General features: G+C 41.5%; 1 protein-coding gene across 2 annotated transcripts in view; it reads left to right on the forward strand.

The window, feature by feature from the left end:
• Positions 1-21,290, forward strand: part of SENP5 (SUMO specific peptidase 5) — a 79,456-nt gene that overhangs the window by 46,808 nt on the left and 11,358 nt on the right. For both annotated transcript variants that reach the window (XM_030936832.1, XM_010381179.2), the window contains exon 7: positions 20,673-20,810. In XM_030936832.1, the coding sequence (XP_030792692.1) occupies positions 20,673-20,810 (138 nt within the window). The remainder of the gene's footprint in view (positions 1-20,672; positions 20,811-21,290) is intronic.

A 21,290-nucleotide genomic window follows, 5' to 3' on the forward strand; every position in this document is an offset into this window, starting at 1 on the left:
GATTATAGGTATGAGCCACCACACCCGGCTGCCCAAAGTAATTTATAGATTCAATGCTATTCCCATCAAACTACTTTCATTGGCATTCTTCACAGAATTAGAAAAAACTAAAATTCATATGGAACCAAAAAAGAGCCTGTATAGCCAAGACAATCCTAAGCAAAAAGAACAAAGCTGGAGGCATCACACTACCTAACTTCAAACTATACTTCAAGGCTACAGTGGCCAAAACAATATGGTATTGGTGCCAAAACAGACATACAGACCAATGGAACAGAACAGAGACCTCAGAAATAACACCGCACATACACAACCATCTGATCTTTGACAAACCTGACAAAAACAAGCAATGGGGAAAGGATTCCGTATTTCATAAATGGTGCTGGGAAAACTGGCTAGCCATGTGCAGAAAACTGAAACTGGACCTCTTCCTTACACCTTTTTTTTTTTTTTTTTTTGAGACGGAGTCTGGCTCTGTCGCCCAGGCTGGAATGCAGTGGCCAGATCTCAGCTCACTGCAAGCTTTGCCTCCTGGGTTTATGCCATTCTCCTGCCTCAGCCTCCTGAGTAGCTGAGACTACAGGCGCCTGCCACCTCGCCCAGCTAGTTTTTTTTTTTGTATTTTTTAGTAGAGACGGGGTTTCACAGTGTTAGCCAGGATGGTCTCCATCTCCTGACCTAGTGATCCGCCCGTCTCGGCCTCCCAAAGTGCTGGGATTACAGGCTTGAGTCACCACGCCCGGCCCCTTACACCTTATACAGAAATTAACTCAAGATGAATTAAAGACTTAACTGTAAAACACAAAATCATAAAAACCCTAGAAGAAAACCTAAGCAGTTCAATTCAGAACATAGGCATGGGCAAAGACTTCATGACAAAAACATCAAAAGCAATTGCAACAAAAGCCAAAATTGACAAATGGGGTGTTTTTTTTTTTTTTTTTTTTTTGAGACGGAGTTTCGCTCTCGTTGCCTAGGCTGGAGTACAATGACGCAATCTCGGCTCACCGCAACCTCCGCCTCCCAGGTTCAAGCAATTCTTCTGCCTCAGCCTCCCGAGTAGCTGGGATTACAGGCATGCACCACTAAGCCTGGCTAATTTTGTATTTTTAGTAGAGACGGGGTTTCTCCATGTTGAAGCTGGTCTTGAACTTCTGACCTCAGGTGATCCGCCCGCCTTGGCCTCCCAAAGTGCTGGGATTACAGGCGTGAGCCACCACGCCCGGCAACAAATGGGTTCTAATTAAACTAAAGAGCTTCTGCTCAGCCAAAGAAACTGTCATCAGAGTGAACAGGCAACCTGTAGAATGGGAGAAAATTTTTTGCAATATGCCCACCTGACAAAGATCTAGTATCCAGAATCTACAAGGAACTTAAACAGATTTACAAGAAAAAAAAAAAAAATCATCCAAAAGTGGGCAAAGCATATGAACAGACACTTCTCAAAAGAAGACATTTATGCTGAGTCTCAGCTACTTGAGAGGCTAAGACAGGAGAATCGCATGACCTGGGAGGCAGAAGTTGCAGTGAGCCAAGATCACGCCACTGCACTCCAGCCTGGGAGACAGAGTGAGACTTTGTCTCAAAAAGAAGAAGAAGAAAAAAAAAAGGACATTTATGTGGCCAAAAAACATATGAACAAAGTTCATCAGCCAGGCACGGTGGCTCATGCCTGTAATCCCGGCACTTTGAGAGGCTGAGGCGGATGTGGTGGGGGGGGCCTGTAATCCCAGCTACTCTGGAGGCTGAGGCAGGAGAATTGCTTGAACCTGAGAGGCAGAGGTTGCAATGAGCTGAGATTGTGCCATTGCACTCTAGCCTCAGCAACAAGAGCAAGTCTCTGTCTCAAAAAAAAAAAAAAAAAAAACACACACACACACACACAAAACAGCTAATCACTGATCATTAGAGAAATGCAAATCAAAACCACAGTGAGATACCATTTCACACCAGTCAGAAATGACATTTTTTTTTTTTTTTTTTTTTTGAGTCGGAGTCTCCCTCTGTCGCCCGGGCTGGAGTGCAGTGGCTGGATCTCACCTCACTGCAAGCTCCGCCTCCCGGGTTTACGCCATTCTCCTGCCTCAGCCTCCCGAGTAGCTGGGACTACAGGCGCCCGCCACCTCGCCCGCCTAGTTTTCTGTATTTTTTAGTAGAGACAGGGTTTCACCATGTTAGCCAGGATGGTCTCGATCTCCTGACTTCATGATCCGCCCATCTCGGCCTCCCAAAGTGCTGGGATTACAGGCTTGAGCCACCGCGCCTGGCCAGAAATGACAATTATTAAAAAGTCAAGAAACAATAGAAGCTGGCAAGGCTGTGGAGAAATAGGAATGCTTTTACATTGTTGGTGGGAATGTAAGTTAGTTCAACCACTGTGGAAGACAGAGTGGCAATTCCTCAAGGATCTAGATCCAGAAATATCATTTGATCCAACAATCCTGTTACTGGGTATATACCCAAAGGAATATAAATCATTCTCTATAGAGACACATGCATGTGTATATTTATTGCAGCACTCACAGCAAAGACATGGAACCAACCCAAATGCCCATCAGTGATAGACGACATAAAGAGAATGTGGTATATATACACCATGGAATACTATGCAGCCATTAAAAGAATGAGATGTCCTTTGCAGGGACATGGATGGAGCTAGAAGCTATCATCCTGAACAAACTAACACAGGAACAGAAACCCAAACACTGCGTGTTCTCACTCATAAGTGGGAGCTGTACAATAAGAACACATGGACACAGGGAGGGGAACAGCATACACCAAGGCCTGTCGGGGGTTGGGGACAAAGAGAGGGAGAGCATTAGGACAAATACCTAATGCATGCAGGGCTTAAAACCTAGATGACAGCCGGGTGCAGTGGTTCATGCCTGTAATCCAGCCTGGGTGACAGCAAGACCCCGTCTCAATTAAAAAAAACAAAACAAAAGTAGATGACGGATTGATAGATGCAGCAAACCACCACGGCACGTGTATACCTATGTAACAAACCTGCCTGTTCTGCACATGTATCCCAGAACTTAAAGTAAAATTAAAAAAAATTCAAGTTTTCATTACAAGAAAAAAAAATGAGAAGGTGCTAGGCAGCTGGGCATGGTGGTGTGTGCCTGTAGTCTCTGCTACTCAGTAGGCTGAGGTGGGAGGATTTCTTGAGCCCAGGAGTTTGAGACTGTGGTGAGCAGTGGTCATACCGCTATACCTCAGCCTGGGTGACAGACCTTGCCTCTAAAAATAATAATTTGTTTAAAAATTATAGAAATTAAAAGGTACTAGACAAAAACAAAAAGAACAGAAAGAAGGAATATTAATAATACTAATAGCAGTTGAAGTAGAATTTAAGGTGAGAAGCAAATTGTATAATTATCAAATTTCAATATAAAGGAGATATAATGACCAATCTTTATATACCAAAGCACACAGTTGCTAAATATGTGAAATACAATTATAACAGAAACAAGAAGGCCTTGGTAAAATATAGTGATAGTGGCAGACTGTTCTCATAAGTGGGTAAATCTAGTAGATAATAAAGTTATACACAAAAATGAAATAAAGTCAATGTAATTGATTTAATAGATGTTTATACTCCTTAAAAAGAATATACATTTATTGCTATGGTTCAGGAATATTTGTAAAAATTGAACATGTATGTAGCCACAAAGAAAATTATTGTTTTTATTAGCCAGGCAAGGTGGCATTTGGGAGCCTGAGGCAGATGAATCACGAGGTCAGGAGTTCAAGACCAGCCAGGCCAAGATAGTGAAACCTCTTCTCTACTAAAAATTCAAAAAGCTTAGCTGGATGTGGTGGTGCGCACCTGTAATCCCAGCTATTTGGGAGCCTGAGGCAGAGAATTTCTTAAACCCAGGAGGCAGAGGTTGCAGTGAGCTGAGATCATGCCACTGCACTTCAGCCTGGGAGACAGAGTGAGACTCCGTCTCAAAAAATAATAGTAGTAATAATAAGACCCTGAACCCAGTAGAAGACTCAGTGATGAAAAGGTTTATAAGAAAGGCTTTTGTTGTTGTTGTTGTTTAGATGGAGTCTCACTTTTTTGCCCAGGCTGGAGTGCAGTGGCACGATCTTGGCTCACTGCAACCTCTGCCTCCTGGGTTCGAACGATTCTCCTGCCTTAGCCTCCCAAGTAACTTGGATTACAGGTGCACACCACCACCATGCCTGGCTAATTTTTGTATTTTTAGTAGAGACAGGGTTTTGCCATGTTGGCCAGACTGGTCTTGAACTCCTGACCTCAAGTGATCTGCCTTGCCTCAGCCTCCCAAAGTGCTGGGATTACAGGCATGAGCCACTGTGCCTGGCCAAGAAAGGCTCTTAAACATATAAAAAGTTGCTTACCTTCCCAGTAAAAGAAAAGCAAATGAAAACCACACTGAATGACAGATAAATGCAATGAGTTAATCTTGATTGGATCCTGGATTGGAAGAGATGCAATATTTTGGGGACATTAGGGGAGATTTTAATATAGACTATAATATATTCAGGGGTCAGCAATCTTTTTCTGAAATAGCCAGATAGTAAATACTTCAGGTTTTGCAGACCTTGTGGTCTCTGATTTATCTACTCGCCTGTTACAGCACAGAAGCAGATGTAGATAATGCCCAAATAATGAGTGTGGCTGTGTTTCAGTTAAACTTAATAAAAACTGGCAGTGGGCCATATTTGGCCATTCGTGCATTAGATGATATTAGTAAACTGGTGTTAAATATCTTGTTTGTTCAGAGATAGTGAGATTGTGGTTATATAGGAGAAAACATCTGAAGCAGTTAGGGGTAAAATGTTGTAATTGATGTCTCCCTCCAAACAAAGTGTACAAGGATATGCAAAAAAATAAAAAGCCAGGCAAAACGGTAGGTACTTATAGTTCCAGCTACTCAGGAGGCTGAGGCAGGAGCATTGCCTGAGCCCAGGGGTTTGTTTTTAAAAAAAAAAAAAAATATATATATATATATATATATATATATATCTACACACACATACGTGTGTGTGGGGAGGGGTTTTATAAGAATTGGTTAAGCTGAGAGGAGGAGGAGCAAGATGGCAGAATAGTACCGTTCAACCATCGTCCTCCTGCGGAACACCAAATTGAACAACTATCCATGCAACAAAGCACCTTCATAAGAACCAGAAATCAGGTGAGTGATCCTAGTACCTGGTTTTAACATCATCTCAAGGAAAGAGGCACTGAAGAGGGTAGGAAAGACACTCTTGCATTGCCTACACCACCCCTTCCCTATCCCCTGGCAATGGGTGGAGATAGAATCTGTGTGCCTGGAGGAGGAAAGAGCAAAATGATTATGGGACTTTGCATTGAAACTCCAGTGCTGTCCTATCACAATGGAATACAACACAGGGCAGAATTCTGCCAGCACCCATGGAGGGAGCATTCAGACTAACCCCAGCCAGAGGAGCATCTTCTGCCCCAGCGGTAGGAACCTGAGTTGCAGCTCGTTCCACCACCAGTTGAGTAAAGTAGACTTGGGTCCTGAATAAATATGAAAGGCAGTCAGACCACAGGACTGCATTCCTTTGGCAAGTTCTGGCACTGCGCTGGGCTCAGAGCCTGTGGATTTGGGGTACACGCAACTCAGACACCAGCTCTGGTGGTGAAGGGATTGCCACCCCCCCATCTTGAAGCAGTGGAGTTTGGGGAGACACTCTTTCCACTTGGGGAAAGGAGAGGAAAGAGTACAGAATATTGTGTCTTGCAATTGGAACACTAGCTGAGCCACAGTAAAATAAAGCATCAATCATTCCTGAAGCCTCCAATTCTAGGCCCTAGCTCCTGGATGGTATTTCTAGCCCCGCTCTGAGCCAGAAGGGAATCTACTGACCCTGAAGGGAAGGGCCCAGTCTTGGAAGAATTTACCACCTACTGAGTAGAGAGCCCTTGGACCTTGAATCAATATCAGCGGTCACCAGGCAGGAGTTGCCACATGTGTTCCGTTGTGACCCAGTCCAGTGCCAGCTGTGGTAGCCATGGGAGTGCTTGCACCACCCCTCCCTCAACTCCACGCAGCCCAGCATGGAGAGAGAGACTATTGTTTGGGGTAACGTGAAGGAAGAGAATGAGAGATTGCCTAATAATCTAGGAAATTCTACTCCATCTTACACAAGCACACCAAGGTGAGACCTCTAGGAGCCTGCAAGAGTCACATTCTTACGGGGCTTGGGGCTCCCCGTAGTGTAGATATGTATGGCTGCAGTGACCAGAGACTTATATTACAACACTTAATTTCCTTTGAATACCTGGAAAGCCTTCTCAAGAAGGACAGATAAAAACAAGTCCAAACTGTGAAGATTAGAATAAATACCTAACTCTTGAATGCCCAGACGTCGATGAAGACCTGCAGGCATCAAGAACATCCAGGAAGGCTGGGCATGGTGGGTCACGCCTGTAATCCCAGCACTTTGGGATGCTGAGGCGGGTGGATCACCTGAGGTCAGGAGTTTGAGACCAGCCTGGCCAACATGGTAAAACCCCATCTCTACTAAAAATACCAAAAAAATAGCTGGGCGTGGTGGCAGGCACCTGTAATCCCAGCTACTCAGGAGGCTAAGGCAGGAGAATCACTTAAAGTTGAGAGGTAGGGGTTGCAGTGAGCCGAGATCACGCCATTGCACTCGAGCCTGGGCGCCAAGAGTGAAACTTTGTCTCAAAAAAAAAAAAAAAAAGAACATCCAGGAAAACATAGCCTCACCAAACAAACTAAAGGCACCAATGACCAGTCTCAGAGTGACAGAGATATGTGACCTCTCAGACAACTGAAAATAGCTATTTTGAGGAAGCCCAGAGAATTTCAAAGTAACACAGAGAAGGAATTAGAATCCTGTGAGAGAATTTTAACAGAGATTGACTTTTTTTTTTTTTTTTTTTTTTTTTTGAGACAGAGTTTCCCTCTTGTTGCCCAGGCTGGAATGCAGTGGTGCAATCTTGACTCACTGCAACCTCTGTCTCCCAGGTTCAAGCAATTCTTCTGCCTTAGCCTCCTGAGTAACTGGGATTAGAGGCATGTGCTGGTATGCCCAGCTAATTTTGTATTTTTAGTAGAGATGGGGTTTCACCATGATGGTTGGGCTAGTCTCAAACTCCTGACCTTGTGATCTGCCCACCTCAGCCTCCCAAAGTTCCAGGGTTACAGGTGTGAGCGACCGCACCCGACTGAGATTAAAAAAGCAGAGGCTGGGCACAGTGGCTCACACCTATAATCCCAGCATTTTGGGAGGCCAAGGTGGATGGATCACTTGAGGCAGGAGTTTGAGACAAACCTTGCCAACATGGCAAGACTCCGTCTCTACTAAAAATACAAAAATTAGCCGGGCGTGGTGACACAGGCCTGTAATCCCAGCTATTCCGGAGGCTGAAGCACGAGAATCGCTTGAACCTGGGAGACAGAAATTGCAGTGAGCCAATATCATGCCATTGCACTCCAGCCTGGGCAACAGAGTGAATTCTGTCTCAGAACAAACAAAAACACCCCAACAAAACACAAAAAAACAAATTCTGGAGCTGAAAAATTCAGTTGACAAACTAAAAAATACTTCAGAATCTCTCAACAGCAGAATTGATCAAGTAGAAGAAAGAATTAGTAAACTTATGGACAGACTATATGAAAATACACAGAGGAGACAAAAGAATGAAGCAAACCTACAAGATCTAGAAATCACAGGGCAGATCTGAGAGTTACTGGTCTCAAAGAGGAGGTAGAGAGAGAGAGAGAGAGGGTAGAAACTTCACTCAAATAGTAACAGAGCTTTCCAAAGCCAGAGAAAGTTATCAATATTCAGGTACAAGAAGGTCCTCGAACACCCAGAAGATTTAACACAAATAAGATTACCTTAAGGCATTTAATAATCAAACTCCCAAAGGTTGAGGATAAAGAAAAAATCCTAAAAGCAGCGAGAGAAAAGAACAAATAACATATAAGGGAGCTCCAATAATCTGGCAGCAGACTTTTCAGTGGAAACCTTACAGGCCAGGAGAGAGTGGCATGTCAAGTGCTGAAGGAAAAAAACGTTTATCCTAGAATATCATACTCAGCAAAAATATACTTCAGACATGAAGGAGAAATACTTTCCCGGACAAACAAAAGCTCTGAGGGATTTTGTCAATATCAGACCTGACCTGTAAGAGATGGTAAGGGGAGTTCTTTAATCTGAAAGGAAAGGACATTAATGAGCAATAAGAAATCATCCAGAGGTACAAAACTCACTGGTATCAGTAAGGGCACAAGAACAGAATGGCTTGACACATTAATTGCCATATGTAAGCCGTATTTTGAGTAGGAAGACTACAAAGCCTATCAAAATTATAACTACAATTTGTTAAGAGATAGTATAAAAAGATAAATAGAAACAGTGGCCAGGCACGGTGGCTGATACCTGTAATCCCAGCACTTTGGGAGGGTGAGGCAGGTGGATCATGAGGTCAAGAGATCAAGACCATCCTGGTTAACACGGCGAAACCCCATCTCTACTAAAAATACAAAAAATTAGCCAGGCGTGGTGGCGGGCATCTGTTGTCCCAGCTACTTGGGAGGCTGAGGCAGGAGCATGGCGTGAACCTGGGAGGCAGAGCTTGCAGTGAGCTGAGATCACTCCACTGCACTCCAGCCTGGGCGACAGAGCGAGACTCCATCTCAAAAAAAGAAAGATAAATCAAAACAACAAAAAATCAAAGAGGGAGATGGAGTTAAAGTGTAGAGTTCTGTTTTAGTTTTCTCTTGGCTTTTTGTTGTTGTTATTGTTACTGGAGTTATCAGTTTAAAATAGTTGGATAGTTGGTTATAAGGTGATGTTTGCAAGCCTCATGAGGCTTTTATTTTGAGGTAACCATGTAACATCAAAACAAAAAATCTACAACAGGTATACAAAAAATAAAAAGCAAGAAATAAAAATACACTACCAGAGAAAATCATTTCAACACGAAGAAGGGGAGGAAGGGAAGAATATAAAACAAGTAGAAAGCAGATAACAAAATGACATAGGAAGTCCTTACGTATCAATAATAACATTGAATGTAAACGGACTAAAGTCTCTAATCAAAAGACATAGATTAGCTGAATGGAAAGAAAAACAAGACCCAACTATATGCTGCCTACAAGAAACTCACTTCACCTATAAAGATACACAGACTGAAAGGGCTGGAAAAACCAGACCTCCTCTTTTTCCATACAAATAGAAGTCAAAAAAAGAGAGCAGTGTAGCTATACTTAATGTCAGGTAAAATAGGTATTAAGATAAAAATTATTAAAAAGAGATAAGGTCATTATACAATGATAAAAAGGTCAGTAAGACAATATAAAAATTGTGTATGTGTATCTCCACACATACCTAACACTGGGGCACCCAGATATATAAAGCAAATATTATCCAAGCTAAAGAGAGATACCATCACAAAGAAGGCAAGAAAACAAACAAACCAACAACAACAAAGAAAAAAAAAAAAAAAGAAAAGAGGCAAAGAGAGACAGACTCCAATGCAATAAGAGCTAGAGACCTCAATACCCCACTTTCAACATTGGACTCAAAATCAACAAAGGACCAGGTGCAGTGGCTTATGACTGTAATCCTATCAGTTTGGGAGACTGAGGTGGGTGGATTACTTGAGGTCAGGAGTTCAAGACTGGCCTGGCCAACTTGGTGAAGTGCTGTCTCCACTAAAAATACAAAAATTAGCCAGGTGTGGTGGCAGGCACCTGTAGTCCTAGCTATTTGGGAGGCTGAGGTAGAAGAATCGCTTAACCCTAGCAGCGGAGGTTTCGGTGAGCCAAGATTGCGCCACTGCACTCCAGCCTGGGCAACAGAGTGAGACTCCATCTCAAAACAAAAAAAAATCAACAAAGAAACACTGGACTAGCCAGGGGCGGTGGCTCACGCCTGTAATCCCAGCACTTTGGGAGACCAAGGCGCGCAGATCACCTGAGGGCAGGAGTTCGAGACCCAGCCTGGCCAACATGGTGAAACCCCATCTCTAGTAAAAATAAAAAATTGGCCAGGCATGGTGGCACATGCCTGTAATCCCAGCTACTTGGGAGGCTGAGGCAGGAGAATTGCTTGAACCTGGGAGGCAGAGGTTGCAGGGAGCCAAGATCGCCATTGCACTCCAGCCTGGGCAACCAAAGGAAACTCCTTCTCAAAAAAAGAAAATTGAAAACTTTATTCAAACAAATGAAAATGGAGATACAACATGTGAAAGCCTATGGGATACAGCAAAAGCAGTACTAAGAGAAAAGTTTGTAGCAGTAAGTGCCTACATTCAGAAAAGTAGAAAAACTTCAATAAACAGCCTAATGATGCATCTTAACTAGAAAAGCAAGAGCAAACCAAACCCAAAATTAGAAGAAAAGGAATAATAAAGATAGGCCTAGAAATAATTGAAATTAAAATAAACCAATACAAAAGATAAATTAAACAACAGTTGCTTTTTTGAAATGATAAAATTGACAAACCTTTAGCCAGACTAAGAAAAAAAGAGAGACCGAAATAAAATCAGAGAGAAAAAGGAGATATTGCAACTGATGTCACAGAAATTCAAAGCACCATTAGTGACTACTATAAACAATGATATACCAATGTATTGGAAAACCTACAAGAAAAGAAATGGATACATTCGTTAGACACATACAACTTACCAAGATTGAATCATGAAGAAATCCAAATCCTGAATAGACCAATACAAAGTTACAAGATGAAAGCCGTAATCAAAAGTTTCCCTTCAAAGCAAGCCCAGGACCCAGTAGCTTTACTTCTGAATTCTTCCAAACATTGAAGGAACTCATAGTCTTTGCATCGTGGCTCACACCTTTAATCCCAGCACTTTGGGAGGCCAAGGTGAGAAGATAGTTTGAGAACAGCCTGGGCAAGATAGTGAGACCCTGTCTGTAACTCTCTAAATAATAATAATATTTTTAAAGTTAAAAAAGAACTTACACCAATCCTGCTCAAACTATTCCAGAAAATCAGGGACGAGGGAATACATTCAGACTCATTCTGTGAGACCAGTATTACCCTGATACCAAAACCAGACAAATACACATTGAAAAAGGAAAACTACAGGCCAGTATCTTTGATGAACACAGATGTAAACATTCTCAACCAAATACCGGCAAATCAAATTCAACAACATATTAAAAAGATCATCATGATTAAGTGGGATCCATTCCAGAGATGCAGGGATGGTTCAACATACATAAATCAGTGTGATGCTCATATTAGCAGAATGAAGGACAAAATCATATGATCATTTCCACTGATGCTGAAAAAACATTCACAATTTAACACAAGATAAAAACCTCAACAACAAAACAACTGTATAGAAGGAGCATATTTCAACACAATAAAAGCATGTATGACAAACCTACAGGTGATATACATAGTGAATGGGGAAAACCTGATAGCCTTACCTCAAACATCTGGAACAAGACAAGGATGCCCACTTTCACCACTGTTATTCAATACTGGAAGTCCTAGCTAGGGCAATTAGACAAGAGAAAGAAAGGGCATCTAAACTGGAATGGAAAAACTCAAATTATCCTTGTTTGCGGACCTTATAGTCTTACACTTAGAAAAACCTAGACGCAAAGCCCTTGGATTAGTTTATACCCATAATTATAACTCAGGCCCATAATCCTAGTGATTTGGGAAGCCAAGGCAGGAGGATTGTTTGAGGCCAGCCTGAGCAGCATAGTGAGACCCTTTCTGTACACACACAAAAAATGAAAAAATTAGCTGAACATGGTACCATGTGCCTGTAGTGCCAACCACCAAGAGACTGAGGCAGGAGGTTCACTTGTGAGGTTGAGGATGCAGTGAGCTGTGATTGCACCATTCCACTCCAAATTGACTGACAGAATGAGACCTTGTTTCTAAAAAAAAAAGAGATACCAGGCGTGGTGGCTTACTCTTGTAATCCCAGCACTTTGGGAGGCCGAGGTGGGCGGATTGCAAGGTCAGGAGATCGAGACTATCCTGGCCAACATGGGGAAACCCCATCTCTACTAAAAATACAAAAATTAGCTGGGCGTGGTGGCGCGCGCCGGTAGTCCCAGCTACTTGCAGGGCTGAGGCAGGAGAATCGCTTGAACCTGGGAGGCGGAGGTTGCAGTGAGCTGAGATCTCGCCACTGCAGTCCACCCTGGTGACAGAGCGAGACTCCGTCTCAAAAGAAAAAGAAGAAAATAACCTAAACTCTATTGGAAAACTATTAAAACTGGCTGGGTGCGATGGCTGACGCCTGCAATCCCAGCATTCTGGGAGGCCAAAGCAAGCAGATCATGGTCAAGAGATTGAGAGCATCCTGGCCGACGTGGTGAAACCCCATTTCTACTAAAAATACAAAAATTAGCTGGGTGTGGTGGCATGTGCCTGTTATCCCAGCTACTCTGGAGGCTGAGACTGGAGAATCTCTTGAACCCAGGAGACAGAGGTTGCAGTGAGCCAAGATCGCGCCATTGCACTCCAGCCTGGATGACAGAGCGAGATTTCGTTTTTTTTAAAAAAAAAAAAAAAAAAAAAAAAAGCTTTTATCAGAAGACAGGCAATAAACAAATGCTGGTGAGGATGTAGAGAAAAGGGAGCCCTTGTACCCTGTTGGTGGGAATGTAAACTAGTACAGCCACTATGGAGAACAGTACAGAGGTTCCACAAAAAACTAAAAATAGAGCTACTGCCATATGATCTAGCAATCCCACTGCTAGGTATAGATCCAAAAGAAAGGAAGTCAGTATATCGAAGAGATACCTGCACTCCCGTGTTTATTGTAGCACTATTCACAATAGCCAGTATTCACAATAGCCAAGATTCTATATCAACCTGTCCATGAACAGATCAATGGATGAAGAGAATGTGGGCCATATATGTAATAGAATATTACTCAGCCATTAAAAAAGAATGAAATTCTGTCATTTACTGCAGCATAGATGGAACTGGAAGAGATTATGTTAAGTGAAATAAGTCAGGCACAGAAAGATGTCACATGTTCTCATTCATGTGGGAGCTAACGAAACAATTGAAGTCATGGAGATAGTAGAATGATGGTTAGCAGAGTCTGGGAAGGGTAATGGGGAGCGGGGGAAAATTTGGGGATGGTTAGTGGGTACAAAAATATAGTCAGAATGAATAAGATCTAGTGTTTGATAGCACATACGATGACTATAATCAACAATAATTTATTGTGTATTTAAAAATAAAAGAGTGGAATTGGAATGTTTCCAGTACAAATCAGTGATAAATACTTGAGGTGATAGAGACCCCGGGGCCTCTGATTATTACACATTGTATGCCTGTGTCAAATCATCACACGTACCTGTAAATAAAACACCTGTCAGTACCCATAAAAATATAAAAAAGGAATTGATTAATCCAAGTACATGATAGATGGGTATTAATGACACTGTCAAGTATTTTTTAAAGGTTTAAGTTTTTTCATAATGAAAAAGAAGAAATTCTACCAGCATTTTAAACTTCTACCCAATGATACCATTAATTTTGTTATGGATAGTTTTAGACATAATAATAATTAGAATAGCATCATGAATCCCCATGAATCTGTCATCCAACCTCAAGAATTAACATTTTGCCATTCTAGTTTTATGTTTATCTCTACCCACTCCCATCTCCACTCTGTGATTATTTTTGGTGAACTTTTTTGAGGTATAATGTATGTGCAATAAACTGCATCCATTCAAAGTATAAGTTGATGAGTTTTAACAATTGCACACGCTTGTGAAACTGTCACCACAATCAAGATACAGGACAATTTCATCATCTCCTAAAGAATTCTTATAATCCTTTGTACAGCCTTTCTTTGCCCAACCCCCAACCCAGCAACCACTAATCTGCTTTTTGTCACTCTAGACAACTTTGCATTTTCTAGAAGTGTATATGTAGAATCATGCCCCATACAATTTTGTTTGGTTTCTTTTATTCAGCATAAAGGTTTTGAGATTCATCCATGTGACTGCGTGTGTCAATAGTGTATTTCTTTTAGTTGCTGAGTAGTAGTCTATTGTATAGATAGATCACATTTGTCATCCAACCGCTGGCTGATGGATATTTGCATTGTGTCCCATTTTTCGCTCTTACAAATAAAACTGCTATATAACATTTGTGTATAAGTCTGTGCGTAGATACACCTCAATTTCCTGGTTAAATACTTAGAAGTGGAATTGCTAGATCATATGGTGAGTGCACATTTAACTTTTCAAGAAACTTAAACCATTTTCCACAGTGATAATCTGTTTTACAATCCATACAGCATTTTACTTATGAGAGTTCCTTTGTTCTATATCCTCAGATTTGGTATTGTCATTCTTGTTATTTATTTATTTATTTATTTTTGAGACAGAGTCTCGCTCTGTTGCCCAGGCGGGAGTGCAGTGGCGCGATATCTGCTCACTGCAACCTCTGCTGCCTCTGGGGTTCACGCCATTCTCCTGCCTCAGCCTCCCTAGAAGCTGGGACTACAGGCGCCCGCCATCACACCCGGCTACTTTTTTTTGTATTTTTAGTAGAGACGGGGTTTCACTGTGTTAGCCAGGATGGTCTCGATCTCCTGACCTTGTGATCCGTCTGCCTCTGCCTCCCAAAGTGCTGGGATTACAGGCGTGAGCCACTGCGCCCGGCCCTGTTATTTTTTAATAGAGTCAGAGTCTTGCTTTGTTGACTAGGCTGGTCTCAAACTCTTGGCCTCAACGAGACCTCACAAAAGATGATATATGGCCGGGTGCGGTGGCTCAAGCCTGTAATCCCAGCACTTTGGGAGGCCGAGACGGGCGGATCACGAGGTCAAGAGATCGAGACCATCCTGGCTAACACGGTGAAACCCCGTCTCTACTAAAAAATACAAAAAACTAGCCGGGCGAGGTGGCGGCGCCTGTAGTCCCAGCTACTCGGGAGGCTGAGGCAGGAGAATAGCGTGAACCTGGGAGGCAGAGCTTGCAGTGAGCCGAGATCCGGCCACTGCACTCCAGCCTGGGCGACAGAGCGAGACTCCGTCTCAAAAAAAAAAAAAAAAAGATGATATATAACTTTCAGTTTGTCTGTGTTCTTATGCTAACACTGTATCCTCCCACCTCAGCCTCTCGAAGTGTTGGGATTGCAGATGTGAGCTACCATGGCTAGCCTCTTCTTAATTTTACCATTTTAATGGGTATATATAATATTGTCTCATTATGGTTTTAATTTTTATTTCCTTGGTGACTAATGACATTGAGCACCTTTTCATGTGCTGTTTATATATTTGGCCTTTTTGTATATTTTTAAAAATTATATTGTTACGTATATTATTGTAAGTGCTTCCTACAAAAGACTGTACTGAGTACTTTTTTTTTTTTTTTTTTTTTTTTTTTTTTTTGAGACGGAGTCTCTGTCGCTTAGGCTAGCATGCACTGGTGCAATGTTGGCTCACTGCAGCCTCCGCCTCCCGGGTTCAAGCGATTCTCCTGCCTTAGCATCCTGAGTAGCTGGGACTACAGGTGCCCGCCACCATGCCTGGCTCATTTTTGTATTTTTAGTAGAGACGAGGTTTCACCATGTTGTCCAGGCTGGTCTCAAACTCCTGACCTCAAGTGATCCATCCACCTTGGCCTCCTGAAGTGCTAGGATTACAGGCATGAGCCACTGCACCCAGCTGAGTACTTTTTAAATTATATAAAATACACAGAAAATTTACTATCTTACTCATTTTTAAGTGTACAGTTCAGTAGTATTAAGTATATTTACAATATTAGGCAACCAGTCTGCAAAACTTTTTCATCTTGCAAAACTGAAACTTGTATATCATATTTTGTGAAGTCTCTGTTAATACTGTTTGCCCTTTATTGGATTATCTTTTTATGATTGAGTTGTAGGAGATGTTTTTATGTTCTGAATAGAAGTTATTTGTCAGGTCTATGCTTTGTTATTGTTTTCTCTCCTTCTGCAGCTTCTCTATTTGTTTTCTTAACTGTCTTTTGATGAAATCTAATTTACTATACTTTTCTATTATAGTTGCTGCTTTCTATGTCCAGTCTAAAATATATTTGCCTCCTGTGTTTTCTTACAATAGCGTTGTAGTTTCCAGTTTTACATTTACATCTCCGATGCATCTCAATGAATTTTGTATGTGAGAAGTGAGGTAGGTCGGGCACGGTGGTTCACACCTGTAATCCCAGCACTTTGGGAGGCCAAGGCAGGCAGATCACCTGAGGTCGGGAGTTCGAGACCAACTTGACCAACATGGAGAAACCCTGTGTCTACTAAAAATATAAAATTAGGTGTGTGGAGCATGCCTGTAATACCAGCTACTTGGGAGGCTGAGGCAGGAGAATCACTTGAACCCAGGAGACGGAGGTTGCAGTGAGCCAAGACAGTGCCATTCCACTCCAGCCTGGGCAACAAGAGCAAAACTTTGTCTCAAAAAAAAAAAAAATGAGGTAGGGAGGATCAAGATTTTTTTTTTTTTTCCTTAGTGTACTTTTCTTTTCCAATTTAATTGCTTTGGCACCATTACAGAAAGTCAACTGATCATATATGTGTAGGTCTACTTCTGGATTTTCTGTTCTCTTACACTGATGCCCATTTTTTATGTTAACACTACACGATATTACTGTATCTTCATAGTGTGTCTGAAAATCTCTGTGAGTCTGCCAGCTTTATGCTTTTTCCAGATTGTTTTGGCAATTCTGAGTCCTTTGCATTTTCATATAAACTTTAAAATTAGTTTATCAAACTCTGTTTAGTAAGCATGCTGGAGTGATTGAGATAGTGTTTATACATTAGTTTGGGGAGAATGGACATCTAATAATATTAAGCCTTTCAGTCTATGAACATGGTATATCTTTGCATTTATTTAGGTCTTTAATTTTTCTCAGCATTTTTTGTAATTTTTAGTGTATACATCTTATATATACATTCTTGTTAAATGTATCTTTAAGTATTCATGTTTCTGAAATGGCTATGAACAGAATTTTAAAAATATTATCTTCTAGTTGTTTGTATATAAAAATACAATTGATTTCTGTATTTTGACTTTGTAACTTCTGACCTTACCAAAGTCATTTACTGCTTCTAGGAGCTTTTTTGTATATTCTGTGAAATTTTCATAGACACTTAACATCTGTAAGTAGTGACAGTTTTATTTCATTCTTTGCAATCTGTATGCCATTTTTTTCCTTGCCTTACTGTACTGGCTAAGACTTGGTACAATGTTGAATAGAAGTAATGAGATAGACGTCTTTCCCTAGTTTTCAATCTTGGAAAATGTTCAGGTTTTCACTATTGTATATGATGTCAGCTGTAGGCTTTCGTATTATTCCTATTTTCCTGAGAGTTTTTAATTATAAGTAAATACTGAATTTCATCAAATGCTTTTCCTGCATCTAAGCAGATGAACCTTTGGTTTTTCTTCTTTATTCTGCGAATGGAACCCAAACTGAAGGAGCAACACCTTTCTTGAGACATGGCAGGCTTACATAGTAGCTCTTAAAGTTTCAATTTGATCATGACATAACTTCACTTCTGGTTATTACATCCTTTTGATTAAAGCAAATCACATGACAGGACTACACTTCTCTCTTTGGGAGGGCAGAGAAGTCACATGGCATGGGCAGGCCTGTATAATCTTTTTACAGGGAGGGCAACAAATAATTGGGGTCAATGACACAATCTGTCATGCACATTGTTCTTAATTATGTGTACAGGTTATATCCCTTATCCAAAATGCTTGGGACTAGAAGTGTTTTGGATTTTGGACTCTTTCAGATTTTGTAATATTTGTATATATATAATGAGGTATTTTGGGGGTAGAACCAAAGTCTAAACACAAAATTCACTTATGTTTCATATACACCTTAGATGCATGGCCCAAAGGTAATTTACAATATTCTTAGTAATTTTGTATATGCAACAGTTTATGTACATTGACCCATTAGAAAGCAAACGTGTCACTATCTCAACCACCCCTGTGGGCAATCTGTGGCATCATGTCAGCTCTCAGAAAGTTCCAGATTTTGGAGGATTTCAGGTTTTCGGGTTAGGGATACTCAGCCTGTATAAAGCTCTATGTATGTCTCTGTTAATGTGTTAGAAGAAGAAAATGATTTGGAAAGATAGGTGAAGTGTATCTTTTTCTGTATTTTGTAATTTTTATACAAAAATCTATTTTACAATGTAGGAAACATTACTTTTTGAGAAGAATATAAATCTGGTTTTATTTACTGCTGTATTCTAAATGATTCCTTGTTTCAGATACTTGGAATTAAAAAAAAATACTCCGAATTTATAATCTGGAAAGGACCATTGTTTATTATTTTCACTCGTTCCTTCTGCCCACCTCACTCCCCCAGGTTGATGCAGAAACCGAAAAGCTAAAGTGATTTTTCTCCAGGGTCATGAAGACTTACAGAAGATTCATTTAGAGCAGGACACTATTTGAATATCAGAAAGCGAGAAGGAAATCTTGGGAAATTAGTTTTAGAGAATTTGAGGTAGTTTAAAATGTTTTTTTTGTTTGTTTGTTTGTTTTTTTGTTTTTTGAGACGGAGTCTCGCTCTGGCGCCCAGGCTGGAGTGCAGTGGACGGATCTCAGCTCACTGCAAGCTCCGCCTCCCGGGTTCACGCCTATTCTCCTGCCTCAGCCTCCGGAGTAGCTGGGACTACAGGCGCCCACCACCTCGCCCGGCTAGTTTTTTTTTTGTATTTTTTAGTAGAGACGGGGTTTCACCGTGTTAGCCAGGATGGTCTCGATCTCCTGACCTCGTGATCCGCCCGTCTCGGCCTCCCAAAGTGCTGGGATTACAGGCTTGAGCCACCGCGCCCGGCCCAGTTTAAAATGTTTTAACCCAAGTAATCACCAAATTACTCTTTAAAAAAATACCTGAGAAGGCAAATTGATTCACCCTTTTACAAATGTGTGTGGAGCACCTACTACTTTATCACCCACTCTACACTGGAATTTCGAGTGGAATAGCAAGCCAAGCATTTCTAGACTGTAAAGGGATATCTATTATGATATAAAGGTGTGTTAGGATTGTAAAGGATGCATAAAGTATTATCAAGGATGTTTTTCTCAATTTTGAGGTTTGAGAGACCCAAGCAAGTAATCATCATAACTAAGATATTAGGTTACTTATAATGGGCTAAACAGAGTTTTATGCATCTTACACATATTTTATTACTTTTAAAAACTTCATAAGGTAGGTACTATTTTCTATGCATTTTATTAGTTGAGGAAATTAAGGTGCAAAGAAGCTAAGGAAATTGCCAAAGTCATCTGACCAATAAGTGGAAGAGCTACAGTTTGAACTTGAGCAGACTTGCTTCAGAGCCCATGATCTTTTTTTTTTCTTTTTTTTTTTTTTTTGAGACGGAGCCTTGCTCTGTCGCCCAGGCTGGAGTGCAGTGGCCGGATCTCAGCTCACTGCAAGCTCCGCCTCCCGGGTTTACGCCATTCTCCTGCCTCAGCCTCCCGAGTAGCTGGGACTACAGGCGCCCGCCACCTCGCCCGGCTAGTTTTTTTTATTTTTTTAGTAGAGACGGGGTTTCACCGTATTAGCCAGGATGGTCTCGATCTCCTGACCTCGTGATCCGCCTGTCTTGGCCTCCCAAAGTGCTGGGATTACAGGCTTGAGCCACTGCGCCCGGCCAGAGAGCCCATGATCTTAATTGCTGCTTACACCACGTCTGTAGAAAGAGTCTGTAGATGCAGTTTCAGGGTGTCACTGTGTAGCCCAGGCTGGAATGCAGAGGTGTGATCATGGCTCACTACAGCCTCCACCTCCTGGGCTCAAGTGATCCTGCTGCTTCAGCCTCCCAAGTAGCTGGGACTGCAGGCACGCACCACCACACCTGGCTGATTTTTTATTTTTATTTATTCATTTTTCTTGAGACAAGGTCTGGCTGTCACCCAGGCTGGAGTGCAGTGGCGCAATCTCTGCTCAATGCAACCTCCACCTCCCAGGCTCAAGCCATCCTTTCAACCCCAGCCTACCAAGTAGCTGTGACTGCCGGTGCACACCACCACACCCAGCTAGATTTTGTATTTTTGACAGGGTTTCACCGTGTCACCCAGGCTGGTCTCAAACTCTTGAGCTCAAACGATCTGCCCGCGTTGGCCTCTCAAAGTGCTGGGCGTACAGGCGTGAGCCACTGAGCCCGGCCTGATTGTTTATTTTTTGTAGAGACAGTCTCGTTATGTTGCCCAGGCTGGTCTGAAACTCCTGGGCTCAAGCAGTCCTTCGCCTCAGCCTCCCAATGTACTGGGATTACAGGTGTGAGCCACCGTGCCTGGCCCCTTATACCGTTTTCTAATACTATGATTCCTTTTTAAACAAGAGTTGAATCCAGGTTAAATGTGTACATGAGAAAATGAGGTAAGCATAAAAACAAGGAGCCAAGTCATATCAGGCAGTTGACACACAGGTTTAGTAGATGAACTGGAAAACTGTACTTCGTATAGCTTTATTTTTGCATTATTGTTGTGTATTATAGCTTAATAGTTATAAGCATGGGTTTAGAGTAAGACCGGGGTTCAAATTCTGGTTCATTGCTTACTACTTTTTTGCCCTTGTGTAGGTCATGGGTCAGCAAATGGAAGCTGCTGTTTTTTGGTGGTTTGGATAGCCTGTGGTGATGGCTGCATTTCTTTCTCTTTTCTTGATCAGGTGGATTTGTTTAAAAAGAGCCTTCTGTTGATTCCTATTCACCTGGAAGTCCACTGGTCTCTCATTACTGTGACACTCTCTAATCGAATTATTTCATTTTATGATTCCCAAGGCATTCATTTTAAGTTTTGTGTAGAGGTAAGTTAATATACTGCCTATTTTCTCATTTATTTTGTAATTGGCCAAATAGCATCTTAGCCCTAGATAGAACAGCAGCAGTCAAAACCATACAGGAACAGTTTATGTCATGAAAATCCTCTAAAATGTTAGCTGAGAAAAGGACTAGAAGAGGAATCTCTGGCTGAGGAGAGGATCTGTCTAGGATCCAGATCCCCCTCTGAGGTACTCCACTTGGATTTTCTCTGTTTTTCCCTTAAAACTACATCTTGAATGTGGTTAGAAATTGTTTTTCTTTGATCATCGTAAAGCTAAAATTGGCTTGTATCTGCAAAATAACTCCTGTAGAATAAACTATAACCCAATGGAATCAATTAACAAAGTATTAGTGTTCAGCTAATAAACAGTTCAACAAGATGGTGGGATACAAAATCAAGAAAAATGAGTAGGTTTCCGGATTTTCCTGCACCATCAAGAACCAGTAAGAAAATGTAACTGGGA

This window comes from Rhinopithecus roxellana, chromosome 1, assembly GCF_007565055.1.
Source record: "Rhinopithecus roxellana isolate Shanxi Qingling chromosome 1, ASM756505v1, whole genome shotgun sequence".
Classification (NCBI taxonomy): Eukaryota; Metazoa; Chordata; class Mammalia; order Primates; family Cercopithecidae; genus Rhinopithecus; species Rhinopithecus roxellana.